This window comes from Quercus suber, unplaced genomic scaffold, assembly GCF_002906115.3.
Source record: "Quercus suber isolate HL8 unplaced genomic scaffold, Cork oak 2.0 scaffold_654, whole genome shotgun sequence".
Taxonomy (NCBI): Eukaryota; Viridiplantae; Streptophyta; class Magnoliopsida; order Fagales; family Fagaceae; genus Quercus; species Quercus suber.
In genome coordinates, this window is record NW_027070095.1 from 229,525 (window position 1) to 255,923 (window position 26,399).

Consider the following 26,399-nt stretch of genomic DNA (forward strand, 5'->3'; position numbering starts at 1 on the left):
TTAAATATTGAAATTGAACTTAAGTTTTATACTTCTTGTTCAACGCGTAATCTTTAAACTTATTTGTCAAGCAATTTATTGATTTGTGCTAAATTGAAAAAATTGGAGTTCATGTGTCTTGACAAAATTGTTTGTTTTTTTTTTTTTTTTTTTGGGTTCTATATGGTTAATTGATTCAATGATAGGTTGAAACCTGGCTTAATTACTAAATATTGATAAATTAATCACTGGGATGTTGTTTTGAAAGAAAAAAAAAAAAAAATTGTTTTTTGGTGATCTGGGTTACTCAAGCATCATATTTGTGTCTAGATTGTTTTAAAGAATATAGTTGCATTCAGGACGTGCATTTTGAATCTGTTTAGGTCTAATATGTGTTCTTTTACTGCTCTGATGCTGATGATGTACCATCTACTTCGAGCTCTTCCTTTATCCATTCCATGCTAGACATGATGAATCCTTCATGAGTACTCAAGCTGCACATGGATAATTGTCACACTCTTGTGGGAGACTTGGTTTCTTTACAAGTTGACTTCCAAGAGTTAAGGAGTTCTTTACAAGTTGATTATCCCATAAGTAGTCTCTCTCTCTCTCTCTCCTTTGAAAAAAATGTCACAAACAAAAGAACCACCACCACCACCGCCACCACCACCAATCCTCTGAAGGAGGAAGAACATTGTGTTGGACATCCTGGCAAGGCTACATGTGAAATCTCTCCTAAAATTCAGATGTATTTTCCAAACAAAAAAAGCACGGCCGCGAACACCACCACTCCTCCACTAGTGGAAGAATTATCTCCCAGCAGACATCGTGTTGGACATCCTAACAAGGCTGCCTGTGAAATCACTCCTAAGATTCAGGTGCATTTTCAAATCCTGGAACTCTTCCATCACCACCCCCAATTTCATGTCAACCCACCTTAGCAACTTGTTGTCCCGTAATGATCATGATTATATCATTTACATACCCAAGACTATTGTTGTACCATACATTTGTACGGCTGCAAGCGAACCCACGTTTGAAAAAATATCTCAGTTTCAAATGCCCTCTACTTTTCAGCCTGGGATGGTCGAGTTAGTGGGTTCATCCAATGGCCTATTTTGTCTCGCTCATCTGAGGAATTACAAGTCTTTGGTTAATTTTGTATACTTATGGAGTCCCAGTATTAGAAATTATAATCACATCTTGTTACACTCAGATTTGCATATCACTACCAGAATAATGACTACAAGGTTGTGAGGATTTCACAACCTTCTTCCATTCCTATGCCTCCTCCTGAAGTTGAGGTGTACTCATTAAATTCAGATTCATGGAAAAGGGTTGCACTTGGAATCTCTTGGAGATCCAACGTTATGCACTACAAAATTAACTGTGAGATGTCATTTCCATTTGTTAGTGGACATTCGCATTGGATGCTAGATATGCGTCAAGGACGAGGACAACAGGAGAAGTTGTCTCAAATAATTTTGTCATTTGATGTCAATAATGAGAAATTTAGAGAGCAACCACTGCCTGATGATGGTTCCTTTAGTGGTCATTCTGTGGAACTTATTGCCTCATTCAAGGGGCTATTGGCTTTGTTTCAATTTGGAAGAAGTCAACAACTACCCTACATTATATGGGTGATGCAGGAGTATGGTGTACTTGAATCTTGGAATAAACTTTGTGTTGTACTAGCTGAAGTTTATATTCATTTCATTGATTTCATGAAGTATAGTTTACTTCTAATTCAAAAGAATTACCAAGGTAAGGAGGTGCAAATTGAACCCAAAACTCTACATGAGAAGGAGATTGGTTTTCCAATTAAATTGTCTTTAGATATAGCTACTTGCCTGGAAAACCTTACTTTACTTGATGGAGCAAATGTGGTGTCCTACTAGGAAGAAGATAGTGTAATAAGTAAGAGAAGTAGAAGTTTTCATTAGTGGTATGGATAAATTAAAACCCACGTTATGATTTTACCTATTCTAGTAGCCGTGTGTTAGTATTGTTAAAAATATTTGAACTTATTGTTTTAAGTATTATATAAAGATATTTGAAACTAGTTTTTCTGACAAAGAAATAGTTCCAAGATACTTGATTTTACTATATCAGTGTATCACCATATCTTTGTCCTCCGAGAGACATCTAGATATGGAATGTTATAATCTCTTGCATCGGTGGATTGAATCTATGTTATCTGGATCAACAACCATGTTCAAATGTTTAAACATTGTGTTTATATTGATACTTTTGTTCTTTTAATCCTAAAGAATCATGCTTAGTACACAGTATATGGAATGTGTATACTGAACTTTTAGTTTGGTTGAAGAGGAAGAATTTAAGACATATTTACATATTTATTTTCTTCTTGGCATTGATGGGATTTTATTGAGCCAATTTGTTCATAAGAAAATTTTGTGATAATGCATCCATATAAGTTGTATTTCAATCTAAGAATAATTTTGTGGACATCAACTAATTAGTACAAACTTATGAACCCTCAGTCTTGAGCAAGATTCTAGAAACCAAATGCACTTCAAAATCAATAAATAAATGAAAATGATTTTATTCAACTTCCCTCTCCTGGCTTTTAATAGTACTAGCCGCGAACCCGCGCGTTGCGCATGATAATTATTTTTATGGTGGTTTTATTAATTTTTTTTTTTTTACAATTTAAACTAATCTAATAATGAGTAATTTATTTCATAATTATATTTTTATTTATTATAGGAACAATCATAAATGTAATATAGAAACATCCAAACACCAAAAAAACTTAAACTTAAAAAAATTAATAAAACTTAACAATGATTAATTGAACCAATATTAAGATAAAATTTTATTTTTGATAATCTATTAAGGTTATTTTCTTTGTAGAAATTATAATTTCGGTCACCCAAAACATATTATCAAATAAACAATTATTAGCAAAATCTAAGAATTAAATTTCTATACATGCATTATTATAAAATAATAATAATTAAAATAAAATTGCAAAAGTTAAAATTTGTCACCTATTCAATTATTTTCATTTGACTAACCTTTGCTTTTCTTTAAATAAATGGCATTATAGAGTACTTTGCCCACCACAAAGGATTAGAAAATAAACAAAAATTAGTAAAGTCTCATAGTTTAACATCTAAATTAAGCACTATAAAAAATCATGCTATGTAATAGAATAAATAGCAAATTATCCAAATCATGCTATGTAATAGAATAATATTATATTTTATATGTTATATTTAATTCTTTAGAACACAATAAGATAACATTTAACAATAAAAGAGAATAAAAATTTAAAAAAAAAAAAAAAACTAAATCACACTAACCCAAAATAGAGTTTTAAAGAATATAAAAAATTATCAACCTAAAATAGAGATGTAAGAAAAATAAAAATAAAAATCCACCAAAAAATTTAGAGAGAGAGAGAGAGAGAGAGAGAGAGAGATGGAGAGAGAGGGAACTTTTTTTTTTTTTTTTTTTGTGAGGGAAAACTATACTTAGAATAGAAGAGATAATGACAAATTTATAGTAAGAGGGTGTGAATAAGAAGAGACAAAAATAAAGAAAGATGAAGGGAAAGAGGAATAATGATATTAATGTAAAGGTAGTGGGGAGATGAAAAAGTAAGGGAGGGAGAAAGATTGAAGAAGTAGCGGGGAGATAAAATGGTAAGGGAGAGAGAAAGGTTGGAGAAGTGTAATATTAAAAAAATAAATGTTAAAAACAATTATAAAAAAATTGGAAAAAAAAAATCCTAAAGCTTGAAAGGCTTCAACGTTTGTTTGTTTTTTTTTTTTTTTTTTTTAAGCTAAAAAGGCTCACACAAAACTTTAAAACTGAACTAAAAAGACTTTGGGTTGGGTTTGATAGTGGAACTAAATAAATAAAATGTGGGCTAGATTAATTATACAAATTTATTATAGAGTGATATTGGAAGTAAATAAGTAAGTAGTGGGCTGGATTTATTATAGGGTGATAGTGGAAGATTTATTATAGAGTAATAGTGGAAGTAAATAAATAAGTAGTGGGCTACATTTATAAGGCTGAAAATTGTATAAAAAAATTTAAAATTATAAGACAAATTATATTATAAAATAATAAAAAATGACGTGGCAGTTGATGTGGCGCAATATGAGAGCAGCAGCATTAAACGCTACGCTTCAGCTTTTAGTAATATATAGATTTATATTCAAATACGAACATATTGTAGATCATCTAACTAACTGCAAAAAATAGCGGTAAAGTTTAACAAATATGAATGACGGCTTGATTGTATCGAATACCAAAATTGGAAATGATCATGAAATATTACAACAAAAATTAAGTCAGTTTACATAAGAATAAGCAAACGAATTCCACCTCTAAACATCTTCAATTTTGAAGAACATATATGTTTCTTCTAGCACTAAAAGCGTCTGTAAAACAAAGCAAACAGAAGAATAAAAATTGGTGATACCAAATTTTCACACAAGTATTATGCAAATTTGAGTGAATTTGAATACGTGTCATTAGGTATTGCAACACCTACTTCTCCTATGAGATATATAATATGCTATTGTGGAAGCTTAATCAAGAATTTATATATATATATATATAAAAGAAGAAATCTCATGTATGAGAGCATGAGGTGCTGTCATATGACACATTCTTAGAGAGAGTCTTCCACCCCATCTTCTTCTCTAATTACCACCTTGTGTCATTCTTTAGCCTTCCATCAAAGCAAAGATTTTAGTGATTTATTTAATTTTTATTATTTATTTGTATTCAACAATAAATAATTTTATTTTCCTAAAATTTGAATTTAAAAAATATATATTGCAACCACTTTAGCATGATATATATATGTAATACTATGAAGTATCTATGTCTACAATCTCTTATTTATTAGGTCAAAATGCTTATATACATAATTGTTGTTGTCATCCATGCATATGCAAAGGTTACAAACTAAAATGTGCTTATGTGAATAGGTTATAAACTAATATGTGTTTATGTGAATGTAGTATGGTATTTAAAGTGAAGTTTTGTCTTCTTTTAATATCATGTGAATAAATAAATGTGCATGACATCTAGTCTACAAACCCTTATAATTATAAGGCATGTTGTCAACAAGGATTGATTGAGTTCTTTAACTCTCTAACTACATCATTAATTTGACTGTGTAATTGAAATAAATATTTTGTCAATCACAGAAGCTTAACCATTGATAAGCAATGGATTGTTAATGACCATAAAACACATCATAATCTAATACTCATAACAGGGGACATAGATGAAGCTTACCACTTCAGCTGGTTCTGCCAAAACATTAATGAAAAATTTGGCCTGCAATTAAGGAAATTGTTTATTTTTGGGATCAAAAACCTGCAGAAGAGAGATAAAGACAAGATATATATTACGCTTATTCTTCTTCTTTTTTGAATATATGGAGAACCTGGCTTTACTTGATAGCTACTTACATGTGCTGCTTCAGAAGTAGATGCTGTCATTGGTGGTATGGATTAATTGTAACCATTGTTATGCTTTTATTAGTAGGCATGTTAGTATTGTTTAAAGCATAATTTTTTTTTTTTTACTTTGGATTTATCATTTTATCTTGTATGATTTTAACTATTATATATAAATATTTGATATTTGTATGTGGATGGTTGTTGCACACATCCCAACATCTAGTACCTTTTTTTTTATCCGAAGATCCAATACTTAGCGAGCATATTAACATTCCAAGGCCATATTTTACACCCACTGTTCATATATCTAAGCATAATATTGATTACACGAAAGTAGTTCTCAATCTCATGACAAAAAAAAAAAAAAAAACCAGTTCCAAGATAATTGATCTTGCTATATCAGTGTATCACCATATCTTTGTCCTCCGGGAGAGAAATATCTAAATATGGTATCTAATTATCTCTTGCTTTGGCAGATTGAATCACATGTTCATTGCCCAACAGATCTAGATCTACAACTATGTTCAAATGTTTAAACATTGTGTTATATTGATAATTTTGTGCTTTTTATCCTACAGTATAAGGAACGTATATACTGAACTTTTAGTTTGGTTGAAGAGGAAGAATATAAGGCATGCTTATCTATTAGAGTTTCAGGTTTATTGGATTTTCTCCTCGGCATTGATGGGATTTCATTGACCCAATTTATTCATGAGAAAATTTGGTTGATAATGCATTCATTTTCATTGTATTTCAATCTAAGAATAATTTTGGATTACATTTGAAATCTTGTATGGACATCAACTAGTTAGTACAAACTTATGAACCCTCAGTCTTGAGCAAGATTCTGGAAAACCCAATGCACTTCAAAGTTAATAATAATAAAATGATCTCATTCAATTTCTATTCCTTGCTTTTAATAAAATTTATATTCAGATAGGAACATATTGTAGATCATCTAACCAACTGCAAAAAATAGCCATAAAGTTTAACAAACAAACATGATCTACTTGAATTGATGGCTTGATTGTGAAGAATACCAAAATTGGAAATGATCATGAAATATAACAACAAAAAGTTCAGTCAGCTTTCATAAGAATAAACAATCGAATTCCACCTTTGAACATCTTCAATCTTCAGGCATATATCTGTTTCTTCTAGCACCAAAAGCAAATCTCTGTATAACAAAGCAAACAGAAGAATACAATTAGTGATTCCAAATTTTCATGCAAGTATTATGCAACTTTGAATACATTGTAAAACAGGAAAGAAAAGAAAAGGGATTGGTGTTCATATCTCTATTCAAAGAAATATTTTGAAAAAACAAAATCTCCTTAACTGAGAATATCTGTGAGTAGGCTTTTATCCCAGTGAGAAAACGAATGTATGTGGGCTTCATTGATCCACTGGCAGGGACTGATCTAATGTTTGGAACAAGGGATTTAGCAACCTGTGAAATCCCAAACGGCATCTAAGGATTAAGAAAATAAAGGAGGAAAACAAAAACAAAAACAAATAAATGAAAAAGAAGGAAACAAACATGCAAATGATCTACATACATTGAATACATGTCATTAGGTATTGCAACTGCTTATCATATATAATATATTACAGTGGAAGCTCAGTTAAGAATTCAAATATATATATATATAAGCAAAAACCCCATGTGTGAGAGCACAAGTTGCTAGTATGTGGCGCATTCTTAGAGATCTCTTTCATTTAGTCTTCCATCTCCTCTTCTTCTCTAATTACCACCTTGTGTCATTCTTTAGCCTTCCACCTAAGCAAAGCTTTAAATAATTGTATCCATTTAACCTTCCACCTAAGTTTAGCCTTCCACCTAAGCAAAGATTTTAATGATTCATTTAATTTTAATTATTTCTTTGTATTCAACAATAAATAATTTTATTCCCATAAAATTTTAATTAAAAAAAAAAATAGAAACCACTTAGCATAATATGATGTAACTCTAAGCAATGTTACACTAACTTTTTATAAGATTAAAACTTGAAAATCTCATAGATGGATTTCATGTTCTCTATATTATTAACATGCAGGCTCAATTTCAAGCCAACTAGATGCTATTTATTATTTGATCTAAAAACTCATCTTTTATGTTTACTTTTACAATTTCAAAACTTTGATAGATGACACAATTATTAATCTCTAATCATCTTGAGAATTTGTAAGCATATAGGGTATAAGATAAAAAGATAATCAATAGTAGATTTGCCAAAATTCTCTTCCAATAACAAAATATGAAGTGGTGTAACACTACTTCAAGTTACATCAACTATAAATGGAATCCAACTCTCTCTCTCTCTCTCTCTCTCTCTCTCTCTCTATCTATATATATATATATATATATCCTTTATACCAAAAAAAAGGAAGAAAAAAGAAAATATCCCAAAATATTGTGTAAATGCCAAGCCAGTATGCTGATATACAAGAAGATGTGCTCTATATAGATAAAGTCCTAAATGAAATTTGACAGTGCAAGTAGTAGAGGAATAAAAAGTCTAATGACACAGTAATTATCCATGATACAAACAGTTTTAAGAGGGAAAGATTTCACAAACGAATGTTATTGAAATATTCTCAGGAATATAGCCACGCATTGCGCAAGACATCAAATAGTTACATTTTAATTCCGCCCCAATTTTATGCCTAGTGCCCCTCTAATTGCTCTATAATTTGATATCAAGTGTATTTAGCACTCAAATTTCATGCCAAGTACCCTTTCAATTATATTCTAATTTTGAGTTGTAAGGTTGAATTTAATCAACCATTTTGTTGGCTTTATTCCATGTCAAGTTGCTTGTAATTCAGCATATAGAAACCCTGTATTTAGGTGGGAATCATGTAAGAGTAGTGTGTGAGAGAGTGTGAAGAAAAGCTCAAGAGTGTACACTCAAGCAGGGCCTCCCGACTTGATCTCGCGACTGGCTCTCAGCTGGCAAGTCACCAAAGGAGGTACACGTGTGAAGCATGCAAAGGAGCTGAAGAGTCACGCTAACTAGAGTATTACAAGACAAAACTTCTAGTCTGGCCAAACAGTTAGCTCGCGACTCAGTCAAGTCGCCAAACTACTCTGTTTGGGAAAAGTTGACCTTTCGTATTCCAAACACACACTAGTATAAATACCCCTTATACCTACGTATTGTAGAGAGCTTCCAGAGAGAATTTTGAGAGAAAAACCCTAAAGAAAAACAAGATTGACTAATCCACAATCTTCATCTTTTGATTCTCCAAATTTCTCTACTCTCACCCTCTCCATTGTTACATCCTTGAAAGGTACAGTTAGCCAAATCATTTTTTCACTATACCCATATTTGTGAGAATGTTATTTGGTGCTTGGAAAGCAGTTAGGAAGGGACCAATTGATATTAGTTGATACTATAGGCTATAGCGGAATTCGGTAAGCTAGAGAAGACAAAAGTTTGACGTAACCTCGTTGGAGCAAAAAGCTTGGAGGGCTTAGGTACACTGAGTAGATTAGACTTGGAGGGTCTTCTACTGTTCATGTATCCCAACTTCATTCTCTAGTGGATTATTGACCGCTTAGAGGGCAGCGGAGAGGTTTTACGCCGAGGACTTCGGTTTCCTCTTCGATAACACATCGCTGTGCTATCTTTGTGTTTGCATCTCTCTTCCCTTAATCTTTATCATTTAATTTCTGCTATAGTTGCGATTTTATTTGGTTTAGATTGTTTTATCAATTCTGTTTTAGTTTATTTTCATATTCCGCACATACATTGTTTGATAATAAACTTGAATTGGTAATTTGTAATTTGGGAATCTAAACGTTCATAGGTGTTTTACACACATTTTGAACATTCATGAATCAATTACATTCACAAGCAAATTCATGCTTCTAAACTTAAAAAATATAAAAAGACTCAATTTAAATTCATTATGCTTCCATCTAATACTATTAAGTATCAATATGTACAATCTCTTATTTATTAGTTCGAAACGTTATATAAAATTGTAATTGTTCTTAATTGTACACATGCATATGCAGAAGTTATAAACTAGTACGTGTTCTGTGAATGTTGCTTGGTATTTAATGTAAAATGTTTTCTTCTTTTAATGTCTTGTGAATAAATAAATTCTGCATGAAATCTAGTCTACACCATTAATTTGACCGTGTAATTGAAATAAATATTTTGTCAATCACAGAAACATAATCATTGACATGAAATGGATTGTTAATGAACATAAAATACATTATAATCTATAATTCTCATAACAGGGGTACATAGATGAAGCTTACCACTTCAGCTGGTTCTGCCAAAACATTAATGAAAAACTTGGCCTGCAATAAAGGAAATTGTTCATTTTTGGGATCAAAATTATGCAGAAGGGAGATAAAGACAAGATATATGATGCTTATTCTTCTTTTCGTTTTTTTGAATATATATGATGCTTATTCAACCTGCTTTGTAGTGGCGCCAGACATAAGAAGATCAGTGGTGACCATTCCTGGCTGTACACCCAAAGAAAAGAATAACTTATCAAAAAATAAAACACCCAAAGAAAAGAAAAAGGACTAAGAAAAAATAATTAGACACGTTTTTGGACGGACATTGGATGACATTGTCTTGGTACCCTGGAACCAAAAGCTGGCAGGTTTATTAGTGCTGCACTCTAAGTCATGAAGATACTAACTTACCAAGGGTGGGTAAAATGGGGAAAAAAAGGTAAATAAATATTACACATGAATCAAAGCATATGCTACGGACATAAATAAATAAAGTCTCCAGGTGATGTAAAAAAGACTTAGTGATGAATGCCAAAAATAATATCGAGGGAATTAAGTGTTTATGGATGTGGACAAGTGAACTTCTACCCAAATGAATGCAACTTTTATATCTTATCATTTTCAAATTGTAGCTCACAAAAAAAAATGTGAAAAATAAAATAAAAACTACATGTTATTCCTACTATTATACCTACAACTTTGAGACCAAAAAGAAACAAGATCAAATTTCAATCCACCAATCCAGTCCAAACCTGCCAGAAGATATAGCAATAAAACAATTATATTTCGACACTAATATTCTATTTTGAACCTTCAGTGTTTTCCCATATTTCTCTCATTCACGAGAAAAGTATCACAACAATGCGAGTGCTTCATCCATTTAGGCATCACCTATCAGCTACAGAAAGTCCAAGGCTAGCAGTGAGAAGGAAACTACCAATTAATGCATCATTCATTGCACCTGATTTTATTATCATGGGTCAAAATGTAACAACCTGGTCCTTCAAATCCAAAAGGCTAGCCCAATAGGGAAGGGATGCCCTCATGCCCATAGTAATCAACTTCTCAACCTCTCTGTCACTAGTCGATATGGAACTCCACCTTGCTCTGCACAAGTGCACCATCACACGCATGGGTCACAACATGTGGGGCCCTACTAACACATAGGCCATTGTTTGTACTGTTTGTAAAATATCGACTCCTTCAAGTCCAAAAGGCTAGCCCAACTGGGGAAGAAGTGCCTAAGAGTTATCAATTTCTCAACTTTTTTGACACTTGAGATGGGACAACACCACACTCCCATAATGGTATCAAAGCAAACCTAGTAAGCCCATTTCACTCTGGGGCACTACAATGGAATATGGGCTTTGACAAGGACATTAAGTATTTAAATGAGAGACTGTGATATCCCAAATAGATTGGCAATTTGATTTATACGAGTTTGTGTTCTACTAGTATGTGTTGAGTCTTAAATTGGCCATGTACTAGGTCAATAAACCTTTTAAGGTATAGCACAAATGTGACTAGCACTTCCTCAAGTAATGACACAAATAAATTATTGATCCTATCAACAAGTATTAAGAATATCCAGGATAATATCATATCTGATTTCACTTCCTTTTCAATAACTTGGAACACATTATTATAAAAATTGAACCTGTATATGTTTTAGTACGCCACTATTGTAACTAATACACGCAACTATAGCCAAAATCCTTCCTCTGTTTTGCATATCATGTTATTGCACCATACGTTTATGTATCTAAATGCATTTCTCTCTTCATATGCAGAGAGAAACCTTTTTTTGAAGACTCAAGACCAGGCTCCCTAATGAAATGTTAACCGCTCCATTCCCTTAAACCAAATTAATACAGAAGTTGTAACATGGGAAAACCACAGAAAACACTACTTAGCTTTTGGCATAAAATTTTAAGAGAATAACATCTATATGTTATTCATCACCTAAGCATCTCCAAGTCCAAACCTAATCAGAAGTGCCCCAGTGAAATGACATCTCAGGCAGACAACTTTGCTGCACAGTGGTGATTTGCATGCAATTTGACATGGTTACTTGCGTAACATACATGCAGAATAATTAATAACCTCATTGTAAATTTGATGATGTATGAGAACACGTACTTAATTGACATCATACTCAAATTCTGGTGCTATTTGGCACGCCCCAGAATACAATTCATGACTGATAAGCATTTAGATGAGTTTTGGAAGAATGTCCCCTTCCCCCACCCCCCCCCCCCCCCNAAAACACTACTTATTAGAACACTTTTTTTTTTTTTTTTTGATAAGTAACGAAAATTTTATTAAATAACGAAAAACAGCCAACCCAAGTACATTAGGAATGTACTATAGGGCATAAATCAACAACCAAGATTACAACAATTAAGTAAAACAGGAAGGGGTTTCTCAAAAAAAAAAAAAAAAAAAAGTAAAACAGGAAGGGAAGAACAAGAAAAATGACTAAGGACCACACTCCAATCGAGGAGAGTGTGTAAAAAAAAAGACTTAATCTCTAACATAGAGCGTTCACATCCCTCAAAACTTCTAGCATTCCTTTCGCGCCAAATACACCAAAACAAGCAATGAGGCACAATTCTCCACAACTCTATATTTCTATGTCGTCCAAACTTACCCTGCCAAGACTCAAACAACTCAATAACCTTCTGAGGCATAACCCAATGAATTCCAAACAAACAAAACACCAACGACCACAACTCACAAGCAATGGGGCAATGAAGAAGTAGATGATCCACTGACTCCCCACACTTCTTGCACATATAGCACCAATCAAGAACTAACACATGTCGTTTGCGAAGGTTATCTGTTGTTAAAATCTTACCTAAGAAGCAGACCATGAAAAGAAAGCTACCCTTGGAGGAACCTTTGATTTCCAAATCATCTTCCAAGGAAGGATAAGATGGTAGAAGGGTAGAAAAAAAGATAGAATCCTCTAACCTCAAAACCTCTACTCCTTGCTGGCTTCCAACACACCCGATCCGGACCCAATCCCCGTACCGTCGAAGAATAGACCATATCCATAAACAGATCAAAGAATTCTTTTTCCCAATCTTGTGGAGGACAACGAAATTTAGCATCCCAATGAATCCTCCCACTAGACCAACACATAACCTCCGCTACGGACGAATCCTTTGTTCTACTAATAAAGTAAAGTTCTGGAAAAACCTCTTGAAGAGTACGATCTCCACACCACACATGCTTCCAAAACTTCACTCTAGTACCATCCCCCACATCATACAGAAGTAGTTTTGAAAAACTCCTCCAACCACTCCTAATATGTCTCCACAAACTAACACCATAAGCACTGATGACCTTTTTCGTACACCAACCACCCCAATCATTCCCATATTTCACCTCAATAACCCTCCTCCATAAATCATCGGTCTCCATACCATACCTCCATAACCATTTTCATAACAAGTAGAATTAAAACTCCTCAACCGCCTAATACCCAACCCTCCAACCTGCAGTGGCTTACAAACCTGAGCCCAACTGACTAAATGTAATTTAGAGTCACCCTTAATACCACTCCATAGAAAATCTCGTTGTAACTTCTCCATACGATTTGTCACCTTCCCAGGTAAAGGCAGAAGGGAAAGGAAATATGTAGGTAAGGAGGAAAAAGTACTTTTAATAAGAGTTACCTTACCCTCCTTAAATAGATACAACCTCTTCTACCCTGCTAAACTCCTCTCCATCTTCTCGAAAATTGGATTCCAAATAGACAAATCCTTAAATTTAGCTCCTAACGGTAGCCCCAAATATCTCAATGGAAGAGAGGACTGCCTACAACCCAACATCCCCACGAGAACATCCATATTGTGCACCACCCCTATAGAAACCAACTCAGATTTTCCCAAGTTAATCCTTAAACCTAAGACCTCCTTAAATCTAGCCAGAATTGCTCTCAAACTAACAATTTGCATAGGCTCAGCATCACAAAAAATAAGAGTGTCATCAGCAAATAAAAGATGAGATACCATCACTGAGTTACCAAACATATTACCTACAGAGAAGCCTGAGAACTAACTAGTAGTAGCAACCACATCCAACATACGACTCAAACCCTTCATAACAATATCAAATAGCAACGGAGACAAAGGGTCCTCTTGCCGAATACCTCTAGAACTATCAAAGAAATCAGAAGAACTACCATTAATCAGAATAGAGAATTTAACAGTAGAGATGCAACACATTATCCATTTTTTCCATTTCTCTGAAAACCTACAGCACTAAAGCATATACATTAAAAAACCCCAACTCACATAGTCATATGCCTTCTCCACATCCAACTTACACAAGACTCCTGGAATACCTGACTTCAATCTACTATCAATACATTCTGAGGCAATTAAAAACGAGTCCAATATCTGTCTACCTTTCACAAATGCATTCTGAGAATATGAAATAAGCCCATGTGCCACCCTTCTAAGACGATTGGCCAACACCTTCAAAATAATCTTATAAATCTCACCAACTAAGCTAATAGGCCGAAAATCCTTGATCTCCACAGCATCCACCTTTTTGGGAATAAGAGCAAGGAAAGAAGCATTAAGGCTCTTCTCAAACACTGCCTGAGTATGAAAATTTTGAAACACTGCCATAATTTCAGCTTTCAAAATACACCAGCAGGACTGAAAGAACGCCATAGAAAAGCCATCCGGACCAAGAGCCTTATCACCCTTAAAATCACTAATCACCCTAAACACCTCTTTCTCATCAAATGGCCTATCTAGCCAAAGTGCATCTTCCTCAGAGATACAAGAGAACTCCACATCATCTAATAAAGGTCTATGAGCCACAGTTTTCGCATATAGCTGCCTATAAAAATGAGAAATACAACCTGCTATAGCCTCCAAATCAAAATACAATTCTCCATCCATCATAAGCCTATCAATGGAAATAAATCTTTTGTGAGAGTTAGCTATATGATGAAAGAATCTGGTATTCCTGTCTCCTTCTCTAATACAAAAGACTCTAGACTTCTGCCTCCAACAAATTTCCTCCATCAAAGTAACTTTTTCTAATTCACCTCGAACCCTCTCCAACTCCATCCTTTCCTCCTCCAATAAAACTCGATTATCCTCAATCGTCTCTAAATCACTAAGCTCTTGCCACAATTTTCTCACCCGATCTTCAACATTTCCAAAAACCTCCACATTCCATTTCTTCAAAACATTTTTCAAGAGCTTTAATTTATTGGCTAAAACAAAACTCGGAGCTCCCAGGACATTATAAGAATCCCACCAAGATCGCACCCTCTCCACGAAACCCTCATCTTTAAGCCACATATTCTCAAATCTAAACGGCCTCCTACCTCTCTAAAAGGAACCACCCTCAAGAACAATTGGGAAGTGATCAAATAGCAACCTAGGCAAGCGTTGTTAAGAGACAAATGGAAACTTATCCTCCCAATCTACAGAAAACAAAAATCTATCTAGCCTATCCTTCGAAGCAACTTCCTGAGTATTAGACCAAGTGAAAGATCCCCCTTGAAGCGGAATATCGATGAGTCCTTGCTCAGAAATAAAATCAGAAAACTCCCGCATAATAGCAATAAAAGAGGTAGAACCAGCACACTCAGAAGGAAACCTTGCCACATTAAAGTCACCACCACACACCATTGAACATTCCACCAGCTGTTCAAACCAAATAATTCTTCCATAAGAATCTTCTGTCTCTCACAAAATTAGGACCATAAACACCAGTAAACGCCCAGACAAACTGATCTGACACACTTGTAAATCTACAAGAAACCGAAAATCTCCCCACAGCTTCCTCCACTTTATTCACAACCTGTGTATCCCACATCAGTAACACCCCTCCAGAAGCTCCACAAGAGCCTAGATAAAACCAATCAACATGTTGACCCCTCCACAAACTGCGAATCATAGCTCTAGTTATCAACTTCATTTTAGTTTCTTGAAGACAAATAACATCTAGCCCCCATCTCCTAACCATATTACGAACCCGAAGCCTTTTATCCCTATCATTCAGCCCTCTAACATTCCAAGAAATAATCTTCAAATTCATTGATGAACCACCACAGCCCGTTCCTTACTTACATTCCTTGATTTCGTTGAACCAACCTTGACATTCATAGAGGTCAATAAATTTTTCAACTCCCGCTGACCTTTCTGCCCCGACTTGCTGTGCTTCATTTGATCATCTACAGCCTTAAGCTTTTTATTCTTTTTCCTGGCCTCTATAGCTAGTAGCAATCCCGTAATCTGCTCCTCAAAACCTTCCAAAGAAGTGCCCACTGATTTTCTAAATGCCTTAATCTGATTTGTTATCCATTGTGATAAATTATTACCATCAACCGACTCCTTACAACCAACCCCCATCTCAGAACTACACTCCAACTCCAAAGGAACTTCTGTGGCCAAAGGTACCACAACTAAAGGCTTGTCACTACACTCCCAAGTCATTAATCTCTCATCAAAATCCCACATCTCCTCCTCTGCCTCATTGACAATAGACAGAGAATCAACTAACCCATCTCAGTCCTCTGCCCAACTAACTATCTGACCGTCATTGATAAAAGAATCGTTACCTATTACAGTCTCTACATAAGTGACTAAGCAATCCGACACACTCTCTGGAGATCGATACAGAGATAACGGAATCACTATTTGTCGACCATCCCGCAATTGTAACATCCACTCTTTGGAATTACCCCATGATTTGTCCAAATCACTAACCCATTCCCTAATAGTGGAGAAGAATTAAATACCACCTTACAATCAAAAGCCTCATGCACCATCGCCCTTACCTCCGGACCCAATAATTCATCATCCTCATCCTTCATCGCCGCCGATGATGACAACTTCTCCACCATATTTTCTATCGAGTCCTCTAAAGACAACTCCTTCATCTTTGCCGGCTCCAAGGAAGTACATATCAGCGCTAAAGGTGCTAAGCCCATCTCGCATGCAACCTAGACCACTTCCTCTGTCGTTATGGCAACGTGGGTGACTGGGTAAGCCAGCTCGAGCTCACCTGGACGCTGGACCCACTCCCATCAGAAACTTCCGGTGCTGATATGGAGGAGATTGAGCCCACGATGACTATTGGAGCCAACGCCGTCCTCCTTGGTGGTAGAGAAACAACCACCGAGCTCGCAAGGAGCACATTAGCACTCGCACCCTTCGAAAATGAGCTTGTGCCTGATAAGTTGGACTCTAACTTACCATCCTCAACAATTTGGCCCGTAATACCTAGGTTGGGTTTTTTTGAGAATGCTTGGAACAAGCCCCTGCCTCAAAAATAAAAGGGCTAGTCAACAGTGGCCCTAAGTTACTCTTAACATTACCCAATCCAGGTGCATGGGCTTTAGAAGGCCTATTGTCCATTCCCTTATTAACTTGGGTAGACTGTCCTCACGTGCCACCCATTGTACAGCTTGCTTATCACCCCTGTAACGTTGCAAAACACCCGCCTCTTAACAAATTCATTTACTTCCACACTCAAATCTTTCCTTAACTAGCTAGACCTCCTAATTTGACGCTTCCTATCAGAATCAACATCTTTCAAATTCAAATTATTCAATCTGAATTTATTTTTTTCCAAGATTTTCTCCTTAAACTTAGCATCTCCATTAATACCATGGTGACTCCCCTCCACACCACCCACGGCAATCGGTATAGCATTAACCGCCGGAACTTCAAAAGCCACCACCTGAAACCCATCTTCTTCTCTCGGAGGCAGTGTTGTATTCTCCACTGCTTGAATCTTCTCTGTCTCTCTAATGATGGGCTGGTGCAAACACTTGCACAGACGCTTTTACCGTTTCAACAAAGGACCGAGAAGGGTGAATCTTTGAACCCAACTTAGACTTGTAAGGTAAAGCTTTTGGACCACCCAACGCATAATGAGAAGGTTCCAACATTCTCCTTACCCCCCCCCCCCCCAAAAAAAGAAAAAAAAAAAAAAAAAAAGGTGGAAAACTATTTTAAAATGATTGCCTGAAAAGAAGGATATCCCAACAAAATAATATCCAACCAATTACACTAATGGAAAGTGTCAAATAACATCTAATCTGTCGAGGATCCATAGCTAACCCAAATTTTGGGACTAGGGCTTTGTTGTTGTTGTTGTTGTTGTTGCTATCTAAAATAATAATAATAATAAACACCAAATTTTGTAACATTGGATAAGATGTGTATCTATGGCATTCTAGTGGCACACACAAACATGAAATTTAATTGAAATGAACTAATCAAATAGGCAAGTTAACTTTCTTTAGACTAAACTTTCAGAATTATAAACTACTTCTGACAGGTATTCTTTGACTAACCATGTTCAGCATATAGAAATTAAAGATAAGTTATAATATAAGCATAGTATAACATACCGACAAATTATGGACCACCACGTTTTTAACATCTTGCATCTGCAATTCTGCCTGAAAAGAACAAGATTCAAACTACAAATAATTAGAAAACAATTTAGATTTTCATACAATTTAGTGTATGTGTTCAGAAATATACTCAAATTGATCTTCAGGTTTCTGAAAAGATGGAGAAATAGGAATGAAGATAACAGAAAAAAAGAGAAGAGGGAGATTGGAAATCAACTTTATGCTGCCTCCTAACACTTTTTTGTGTACAAATACAATATGAGTTAATACTTACATAAATACACTTGATAAAAAAGTTCTATTTTTGGTATACAAGTCAATACTCAATTGAATATATGCAAAGGGCTGTAACCCATATACACAGCATGCATACAAAGGTTACACCAATATTAACAAAAAGTACAGGCTGTACAATTATCAAGCATCTCAAACATATTGGCAAAAGAGAACAGAACAAAAGCATTCATCCACTCAAATAGAGATTAGAGGAATAAATGCTTCTAGTCTGGAATGGATTTTTCACATCCTTCAAATTTTCTAGCATTCCACTCACACCAAATGCACTTTGCACCACATGAGATTATGAGGGATTGCAGTCCAAATTACAATGTTACCACATCTACTAACCCTACCTTGCCAACTTGCTAAAAGCTCCAAAACACCCTTCGGCGTAATTTAGTGAACCCCAAACAAAGTATACACCATACTTCATAACTCTAGAACAACCAGGCAATGAAGAAGTACGTGATCTGTAGTTCCCCAGCCAACTTACATATACAACACCAGTCTATAAAACTAATTGCCACTCCCTAAGGTTATTAACACTTGGGATTTCCCCAAAGCTGCTGTTCAAAGAAAAAAGGCCACCTTGGTTGAGACTTTAGGCTTCCATAAACTTTTGAAGAACAGGCTAAAGAGTGTAACAATTTGTATAGGATTTCACTTCAAATCCATTCCTTCAGGAAGGATTCCAACAATGCTTATCCATGCCACTCCGTCTTACCTGATTTGAATAAATTATATCCATAAATGATACAACAGACTCCAGCTCCAATCCTATACTGTTCCGATAAAATTTGTATCCCAATGATAGGTATCCCTAGAAAAAGTCAAATGATATGCCACTAATGCCTCCTTGATATGTGAATGTGCTCCTGATTAGCAGAATTCGACTAGCCATAGAGAGATAGAGTCGTTTCCATCCAGCTAGGCATTTCTCCATTTTTTCCCGCAACAGTATTACAATCATTTCCACCCAGCCAAGTGTTTCTCCAGGTGTAAATTAAATTTATCCTTCTATACACATCTTGTCTATTTGTAGCACAAATGTCTTCACTTGCCAAGAGTAACTTGTAGCCTAGACATTTCTAGTATGACTATCAGAACATTCTGAGATATGCTGTTAAAGGGGTGAAGACCAACCAGAGGCTCCAAGCTTTCCTTCTCATGTTTAGGTGACAAATAAGTCTCAATCCAGGTCTCTGAGATTGAGAGCCTAACCAGGAAAATGACTGCGTGACAATATAGTGAAGTAGATGCATGGAGGCATCCAATTTATAAAATTTAAGTTGTAAAAAAGAATTTATGAAATCTCCTATAAACAGAGATTTAAAGAAAACATAGGAAAAAATTTAAATTGTCTAATATCCCTCCCTCCCTCCTCCCTGTGACTTTCCAAAAACAAGCTGACCACATACCTGCAATGATTTTGTTAAATGCACCACACTTCGTTTTGTGGCTCCATATGCAGCAAATCTATGCAAAATAAACAAAACAAAGAAAGAACCATCACCAGGTTGTTCGTTTTTAGGGAAAAAAAAATGTAGCATCTATTTATGTAACTGGCATTAACATAATATATCAGGAAACACAATACAGCTTCTTGTTGATTGTTAAAAATGTGATACACAATTGCAATGGCACTGTAATAGCAAGAACAAAAAATTCACAAGATGAAGAGAGATATGATTTTATCCCACAAGATATGATTGAAGCATTCTTCATATAAGCTAGAACAAAACCCACATCAATAGGTGAACCATTTCTGTCATTGTATATATTATGCTCCAATGATTCAACATAGAGTCATTTCAATTGAAAGCACCAGTAATGCAATTATAGTGGCTTAGGTGGTTGTGGTAACATCAGCAAGAAAGGGGGGCACCATTGCCAGAGGTGGCATGTGTATTATATCAAGTAAACAAGATAAGTAAATTGCATTATATCACTGCCGGCTTTGTGTTTTTCAATTTGTAAACTATTCTAACAGTTTAAGGAAAGAAAATAAATAATAGATATTCATTCAGAAACACTTTTCAGTCTGTTCTTATATCAGTATTCCTAGTAGATTGCATCAAGAGAAATCCCCCCCCCCCCCCACCCAAAAAAAGAACCATATTATATAAGTAGGAACTAACTTCTTATGTGCATTACTTTACCAATATACCTGTATTCAGGCCAGTACCCCATAGTAGCTAAAAGATAAGCAGCAGCATGATGAAGAAACTAGGAACCAAAAATTTTAAGCTGGTTCAAGCATATAATGCTGGAGTAAATTAAAATAAGGTACCTAGGGGTTGGTCTTCCATCTGAACCCGCCCCATCAATGTTGAAAATATGACCCCCTCTAGGCTGGTTTAACATCATCTTCATTGCCTGAAGAACAATTCAACATCCACGTGTGACATTAGGCCTCAAACAAGCCACTTAAGAAAGGAAAAGAAGAAAAATCTACCTCTCGGCAACATATCATCAAACCAAGGGTATTTGTAGTTACAACTTCACTGCATGGAAAAAGCCCATAATATAAACAACTTAGAAGATGGAAAATATCAGGGAACAGAAAATTGTATGAAATCTCACATAAGATCGTCATCTGAAGCTTCTGCCAGTGGCTTATAGCTGTAAGCATTTGATCCTGCATTATTAATCTGCATCATTCTCAACATAGGGTAAGATTGTAATGGCAGAACTAGATCTGTTCATTAGAGCACCAAAAATTCAAAAGCAATAACAACAGAGCTTAAATTTTAAATTTTAAAAAAACAAAACAAAACAAAAAGACAAGGAGACAGAGAAAAGTTCTGATCTGAACTCATTGACACTGTAAGGTTTTTTAATTAAATTCTGAATCTTAGCATTGATTTAAAATGGAAAACACGGAAAATGTTAAAGAATCCAACCCAAAAGCTTAAACTAGTAAGTGTAGAGACCTAACAAGTAAATAAGCCCATAACCTAGCACAACCCCAATCAAAGGTTGTGTGGGATAAATTAAAAAATTAACACCCCCTCTTATGTCCAGACCCAACCAAAGCTTAAAAAAAAAAAAAAAAAAAAAAAAAACAACCGAGTTTAATGACCCAAACAAAATTGAAACACTGACAAAAGGACCTAATTAAGCATGCAACTGTGGGATCCCCTACAGGAAAGAAGCCAATCCCACTCCATACCATGAAAAAACGGAGCACATAAGGTGGACCACAAGCTGAAGATTTATTTTCTTGACAAATTGCTGTTGAATAATCACCTTTCTGTAGTTTATGACTATTCAAGAGATTAAGCTTCTCTAACTTTTGAAAATACTCTCCTGACTATTTCGATGTCGTTCAACAAATCATAAAGTAACCTTATACCCATAGATAGCAGCATCAGTCATTATACAGTAATAAGATAGCTTAAAATCCATTTCTTAGTAGAAGCCATAGATATCCAGAAAAATAACTTTTAACATCAAGCTTAAATTTTCTTTTTGATAGGTAATACAAGAACTATTATTAATGTGAAAAAAAAAAGACAAGTACAAGTTGTTCGTGATGATGAACAACAAGAAACAAATAAAACAAGCAACAAAACAATAGAGAGGGAGATCAGAAAGATAATCTAAGGGAAAACATAAACTCTGAAAGAGACGAAGAATCAATAAAGCCCCAACAGCGAAACCACTCAAAAAGACTACGCTGGCATAAAATCAAGCTTAAATTTTCAATCAACATGAACAATAAAACCATGTTTTTATCCAGCTTGGAGAAGAAATAAATAGAATTTACATTAAGCAAGTAGGGTAACAAAGATAAAAGATCTAACATTAATACCCATATATCAATGTATTTCAGATTTCTTTGTGCAAATCCAACTAAATCCTTCACGTCCAGTCCTTCTCTAACATCACATTTAGTACCCTGTAATAGAGGGAGTGAATCAGAACCAGCAACACAAAGCATAAACAGATTTAAGTAAGGGATAAAACATTAAGGGAAAATAACAACAGAGGCAGCTGAAACAAGAGAAATTTTTTTTTTTTTTAAAGTCACTAAGGAGGTACCCACACATGCTGCTCCCCAAATTCTTCTCGCAGACTTTTAACAGCAGATTCAACCCGTTCAGCTGTCAAAAGAAACAGTCAAGCAACTGTAGACACCTTTCATATTTGAATTGCAAGTTCAAAATAACATATAAGTCAAACATTCTCCATTTGATATCATTAAATAGTACCTAATTCACCAGGGAAGTAAAACATGCCATTCGAATGAAGATCTAATGCGAAAAGGATTAAAGAAAGTATAATGAAATAGGATAGAATACACGGAAAGATAGGATTCGAAATGAGGAAATCCGCTTAAAGATAGGGGTAGCCCCTATTGATGAAAAGATGAGGGAAAGTCGCTTGAGATGATTTGGTTATGTTTAGAGGAGAGCAGGTAATGAACTGGTAAGAAAGAGTGAGTCAATCCAAGTTGAGGGAACAAAAAAAAGTAGAGAAAGGTCAAAAATAACATTAGTAGAAGTAATATAAAAATAAAAATAAAAAGAAATTTCAATTAGGGGAGTAAAGCATGACTTTAGATAGGATAGAATGGAAAGATACAATTCATATGGCCAACCCAATCTAAGTTGTCAAGGATCCATAGCCAACCCCAAATTTTGGGACTAAGGCTTTGTTATTGTTGTTGTATAATGAAATACGAAAACTGGACATTTCCTCCCATTCAACAACGGGAAATACACAACCCTCTCATTCATGATGCACCAGAGGTTGTTTCCACTATTTGAATGGGTTTATCAAGAAATATATAAAGTTCTAGTGTTGGAAGAACAGAAACAAAACTCTCAAATAATTCCCAAAATTCTAGATGCTTTGAGGACTGTAAACGGTTTATGCTTGACATTAAATCTTTCTTTTTCCGTACTCTCCTTGACTGGAGTTTAGTTTTGCCGTTTTATTCCTGTTTTTCTCTCTCCGATCTTATTGATCATTGTAATATGGGATCTTGATTTCTGCCACTATAGTACATTTCCAGAGTACTTGGTTGGTTTTTTTTCTAATAAAATTTCTTACGTTACTTATCAAAAAAAAATAATAATAATAATTCCCAAAATTCTTAAATATATGTGGAAATTTTCACATTGAACAAATTTGAACCTAATTCTTCTGCATTTACAAATTAAATCCAAATTATCTAAAGAGATTAAATAATTAATGCATTATTCCCAAAGCTCTAAAATAATAGGAATATATCCAAAATTATTAAAAGTTACAGAGTTATTCGCAATGAAATTGAATGAACATGTTTGTTAATTTCTTAACATGTATTGCTATTGCTACCAGCAATTCATTTTGAATCATTCTCACTATGGCATCCATGTAGCATAACACCTTCTTTGCATGTGTGTATTATTATGAATCAATACATAGGTCAACCTTCCTCATGGAAGATTAATTTTTCATTTAAATAATCTAAAATAAAATGAATTTTCATATGCACGAGCTTCTTATGAGTTCAAAATTTACATAAGAAATAAACTGCTTTGGTGTCTCTTAAAATAATTCACAAAAACTGCTCTTGAATATTAAATATGAAGTGAGCTTTCTGCGCCTCATTTCATGTCTCATATATGCCTTCATACCCTCAAAGACCAGTAAATTTAGTGGTCCTCCAAAAGTTACTCTATATGTAAAGTTTTGATCTCTGCCAGATGAGGACTACATTGAACAGTAAAATAAATAAAAAATTGATTTCATGAGAACATCATACTTGACCAAATAATTTTGACCATGAAGGCAACTTATTATATGTCAGGAAGACTATCTAAGATAGGCATGCAGTGTAAGTCCTTACCTGATCTTGAGCAAATAATGACATTGTCACCTGTTTGTAGAAACTCTTTCGCCAGTGCATACCCAATTCCTGAATTTATAAATTAAAATTTTAAAAAGCAAGTTAAAAACCTAAAAATTAATGACATATGGAGGGGGGTTTTTTCTTTTTTGATAGGATGAAGGGGAAATAATAGAATCCCTAAATTGAGAATTTAATTTTCAAATTTATCCAGCAATAGTTTTTGACATTTTTTTAAAATTAGCCAACACCTGGGGAATTTCTCAAACGTAAAACACACACAAAGCCTATTACACTGGGTATGACATGCTTACAATTAATTATTAAACTAAAGAGTTTATTTGAAAATTCTCTAATTAAGTTGCATCCTTTACTAATAATAACAGGGTTCGGTTAACAGGTGCCCTTAGGCATTTGTTAATGGACCATTTTGGAAAAGTTTTGATACTACTTTTATGGGAAAATAAAAAACTGTTAAAAAAATCAATTGTTTTTTTTTTCCCCATAAAAAGTTGCTAAAAATATTTCCTAAACCAATGCCTTTAGGGCACCGTTAACTTTTCCCATAATAACATGCTATTGTAGCGACACAATTTCAGGAATCTTAACCTTCAAATGCATGAGTTTTTCAGAAAAAACATATGACCATTTCTATTTTGTTGTCTAATTTTGTAACTAAACACTTGATAGACACACACAAACACGTTGGTATTCACTTCAATGAAAACCACATAAAAGATACCTAGGCTTAACAGGAAAATTACTACCAAAACCTGAACCTCTTTCCTGAAGGAATTTTATCAAAGCCTACAGTAGCCCTCATATTATAGACTCCTCCCTAAGCAGTTCCTTAAACACAAAATATGAAATCAAAATGTGCTCCTCCGTTATGAAATATAGAAGCTATTTTATCATGAAAAAACAATATTCTCAACAACTTTGTTGATGTCCTTTGAAAGCTTATGGCCTCTGGTACAATTGTTACATAACTAACTCCACACCTTGCAATTTCAACCGATCAAGGAACTTGCTATCTTGTCCTCATTCTCAACATCAATAATACTTGAGCAAATTGATTTTCATTCCTTAGCCATTTGATTAAGAGATATTACAAAATAATCTTTACGCTATTCATACCATATATTTTCTTCCAGTAGATGATTAAATATTATGCCCACTTCATGAATATGATTTTACATAATTTCCTTCAAGTAAAAGTAAAAATTTAAACATCTCTTTTGATTCTCTTCCTCCAGCCTCTCAGCAACCAAAATAAATCCCATATCAGTGCACTGACACAACACAACTGATATAACATTTACACCAAATTGTCAAACCCCAGAAACTTAAAAGGCAACAATAATACTTGAGCAAATTGATTTTCATTCCTTAGCCATTTGATTAAGAGATATTACAAAATAATCTTTACGCTATTCATACCATATATTTTCTTCCAGTAGATGATTAAATATTATGCCCACTTCATGAATATGATTTTACATAATTTCCTTCAAGTAAAAGTAAAAATTTAAACATCTCTTTTGATTCTCTTCCTCCAGCCTCTCAGCAACCAAAATAAATCCCATATCAGTGCACTGACACAACACAACTGATATAACATTTACACCAAATTGTCAAACCCCAGAAACTTAAAAGGCATATTACACATAAATTACCAACAAAACAACCAAAATAAATAAAACCCAGAAAAAAATTCAAGAAACCCAGATCAAAACTCGAAGAGCAGGACCAAATTAGCAAAGCAGAACCACAAAAAAGCCATTAAAAAAAAAAACAAAAACAAAAACAAAACAAAAGACAGAGTCATAAGCTTCAAAAAAAGCTGACCTTTGGTGGAACCAGTGATCAGAACGTTATAAGGAGGACGCATGGGCTCTCTGGTATTAGAGGAGGATGAAGATTCAGCATTTACAATCTGAGAGCTGAAATTCACAGCAAAAGGTTTTTGGTTCTGGCGGGAAGAAACGGACAGAAAAGTGTAACGGTTGAATTGAAGAGTGGAGAGGTATGGTGGTTGAGAGAAAGGAGGGTGATGGGGTTTGCAGAAGAGAAGAGGAGAAGAGAGTGATGGGAATGTTGTGAAGTGGAGATAAGGAGTCATCGCCATTGGAATTGGTTCAAGACAAGGAACTCAAATCAAATGGATAAAATATAAAATATAAAAGA

The 26,399-nt window shown here is 34.5% G+C and overlaps 2 protein-coding genes across 5 annotated transcripts; one reads left to right on the forward strand and one right to left on the reverse strand.

The window, feature by feature from the left end:
• The first annotated feature begins 1,262 nt into the window (after nt 1-1,262).
• On the forward strand, nt 1,263-1,877 carry LOC112010360 (F-box/kelch-repeat protein At3g06240-like). The gene has a single exon (XM_065765804.1). The coding sequence runs from the start codon at nt 1,263-1,265 to the stop codon at nt 1,875-1,877; it is 615 nt and encodes a 204-aa protein (XP_065621876.1).
• A 2,349-nt stretch (nt 1,878-4,226) lies between these two features.
• On the reverse strand, nt 4,227-26,399 carry LOC112010367 (chlorophyll(ide) b reductase NOL, chloroplastic). 4 transcript variants are annotated; one of them, XR_010625919.1, is made up of 15 exons: nt 26,061-26,399; nt 24,213-24,281; nt 22,418-22,479; nt 22,188-22,274; nt 20,957-21,024; nt 20,829-20,877; nt 20,664-20,749; nt 19,792-19,849; nt 18,089-18,139; nt 9,871-9,921; nt 9,709-9,750; nt 6,772-6,882; nt 6,550-6,609; nt 5,266-5,307; nt 4,227-4,397 (listed from the first exon to the last, which is right to left on the reverse strand). XR_010625919.1 is itself a non-coding variant. In XM_065765800.1 (13 exons), exons 1-13 carry the CDS (start codon nt 26,338-26,340, stop codon nt 6,562-6,564), a joined length of 1,056 nt encoding a protein of 351 aa, XP_065621872.1. In that variant the 5' UTR covers nt 26,341-26,399; the 3' UTR covers nt 6,305-6,561. The 4 variants fall into 4 exon arrangements, 3 of the variants coding, with proteins under 3 accessions (XP_065621872.1, XP_065621871.1, XP_065621873.1); XM_065765800.1 differs by lacking the exons at nt 4,227-4,397; nt 5,266-5,307 and having other exon boundaries at nt 6,305-6,609; nt 22,424-22,479; XM_065765799.1 differs by lacking the exons at nt 4,227-4,397; nt 5,266-5,307 and having other exon boundaries at nt 6,305-6,609; nt 26,061-26,398.

Bases quoted from the DNA above. Each gene is read 5' to 3' on its own strand.
- LOC112010360 (XM_065765804.1), top strand. From the start codon at position 1,263: ATGCCTCCTCCTGAAGTTGAGGTGTACTCATTAAATTCAGATTCATGG.
- LOC112010367 (XM_065765799.1), bottom strand. From the start codon at position 26,340: ATGGCGATGACTCCTTATCTCCACTTCACAACATTCCCATCACTCTCT. The intron at 19,850-20,663 runs GTACCTTATTTT...TATTTTGCATAG, and splicing joins GATGGAAGACCAACCCCTAG to ATTTGCTGCATATGGAGCCA. The intron at 9,922-18,088 runs GTATGTTATACT...TTGGGTGTACAG, and splicing joins TGGTGGTCCATAATTTGTCG to CCAGGAATGGTCACCACTGA.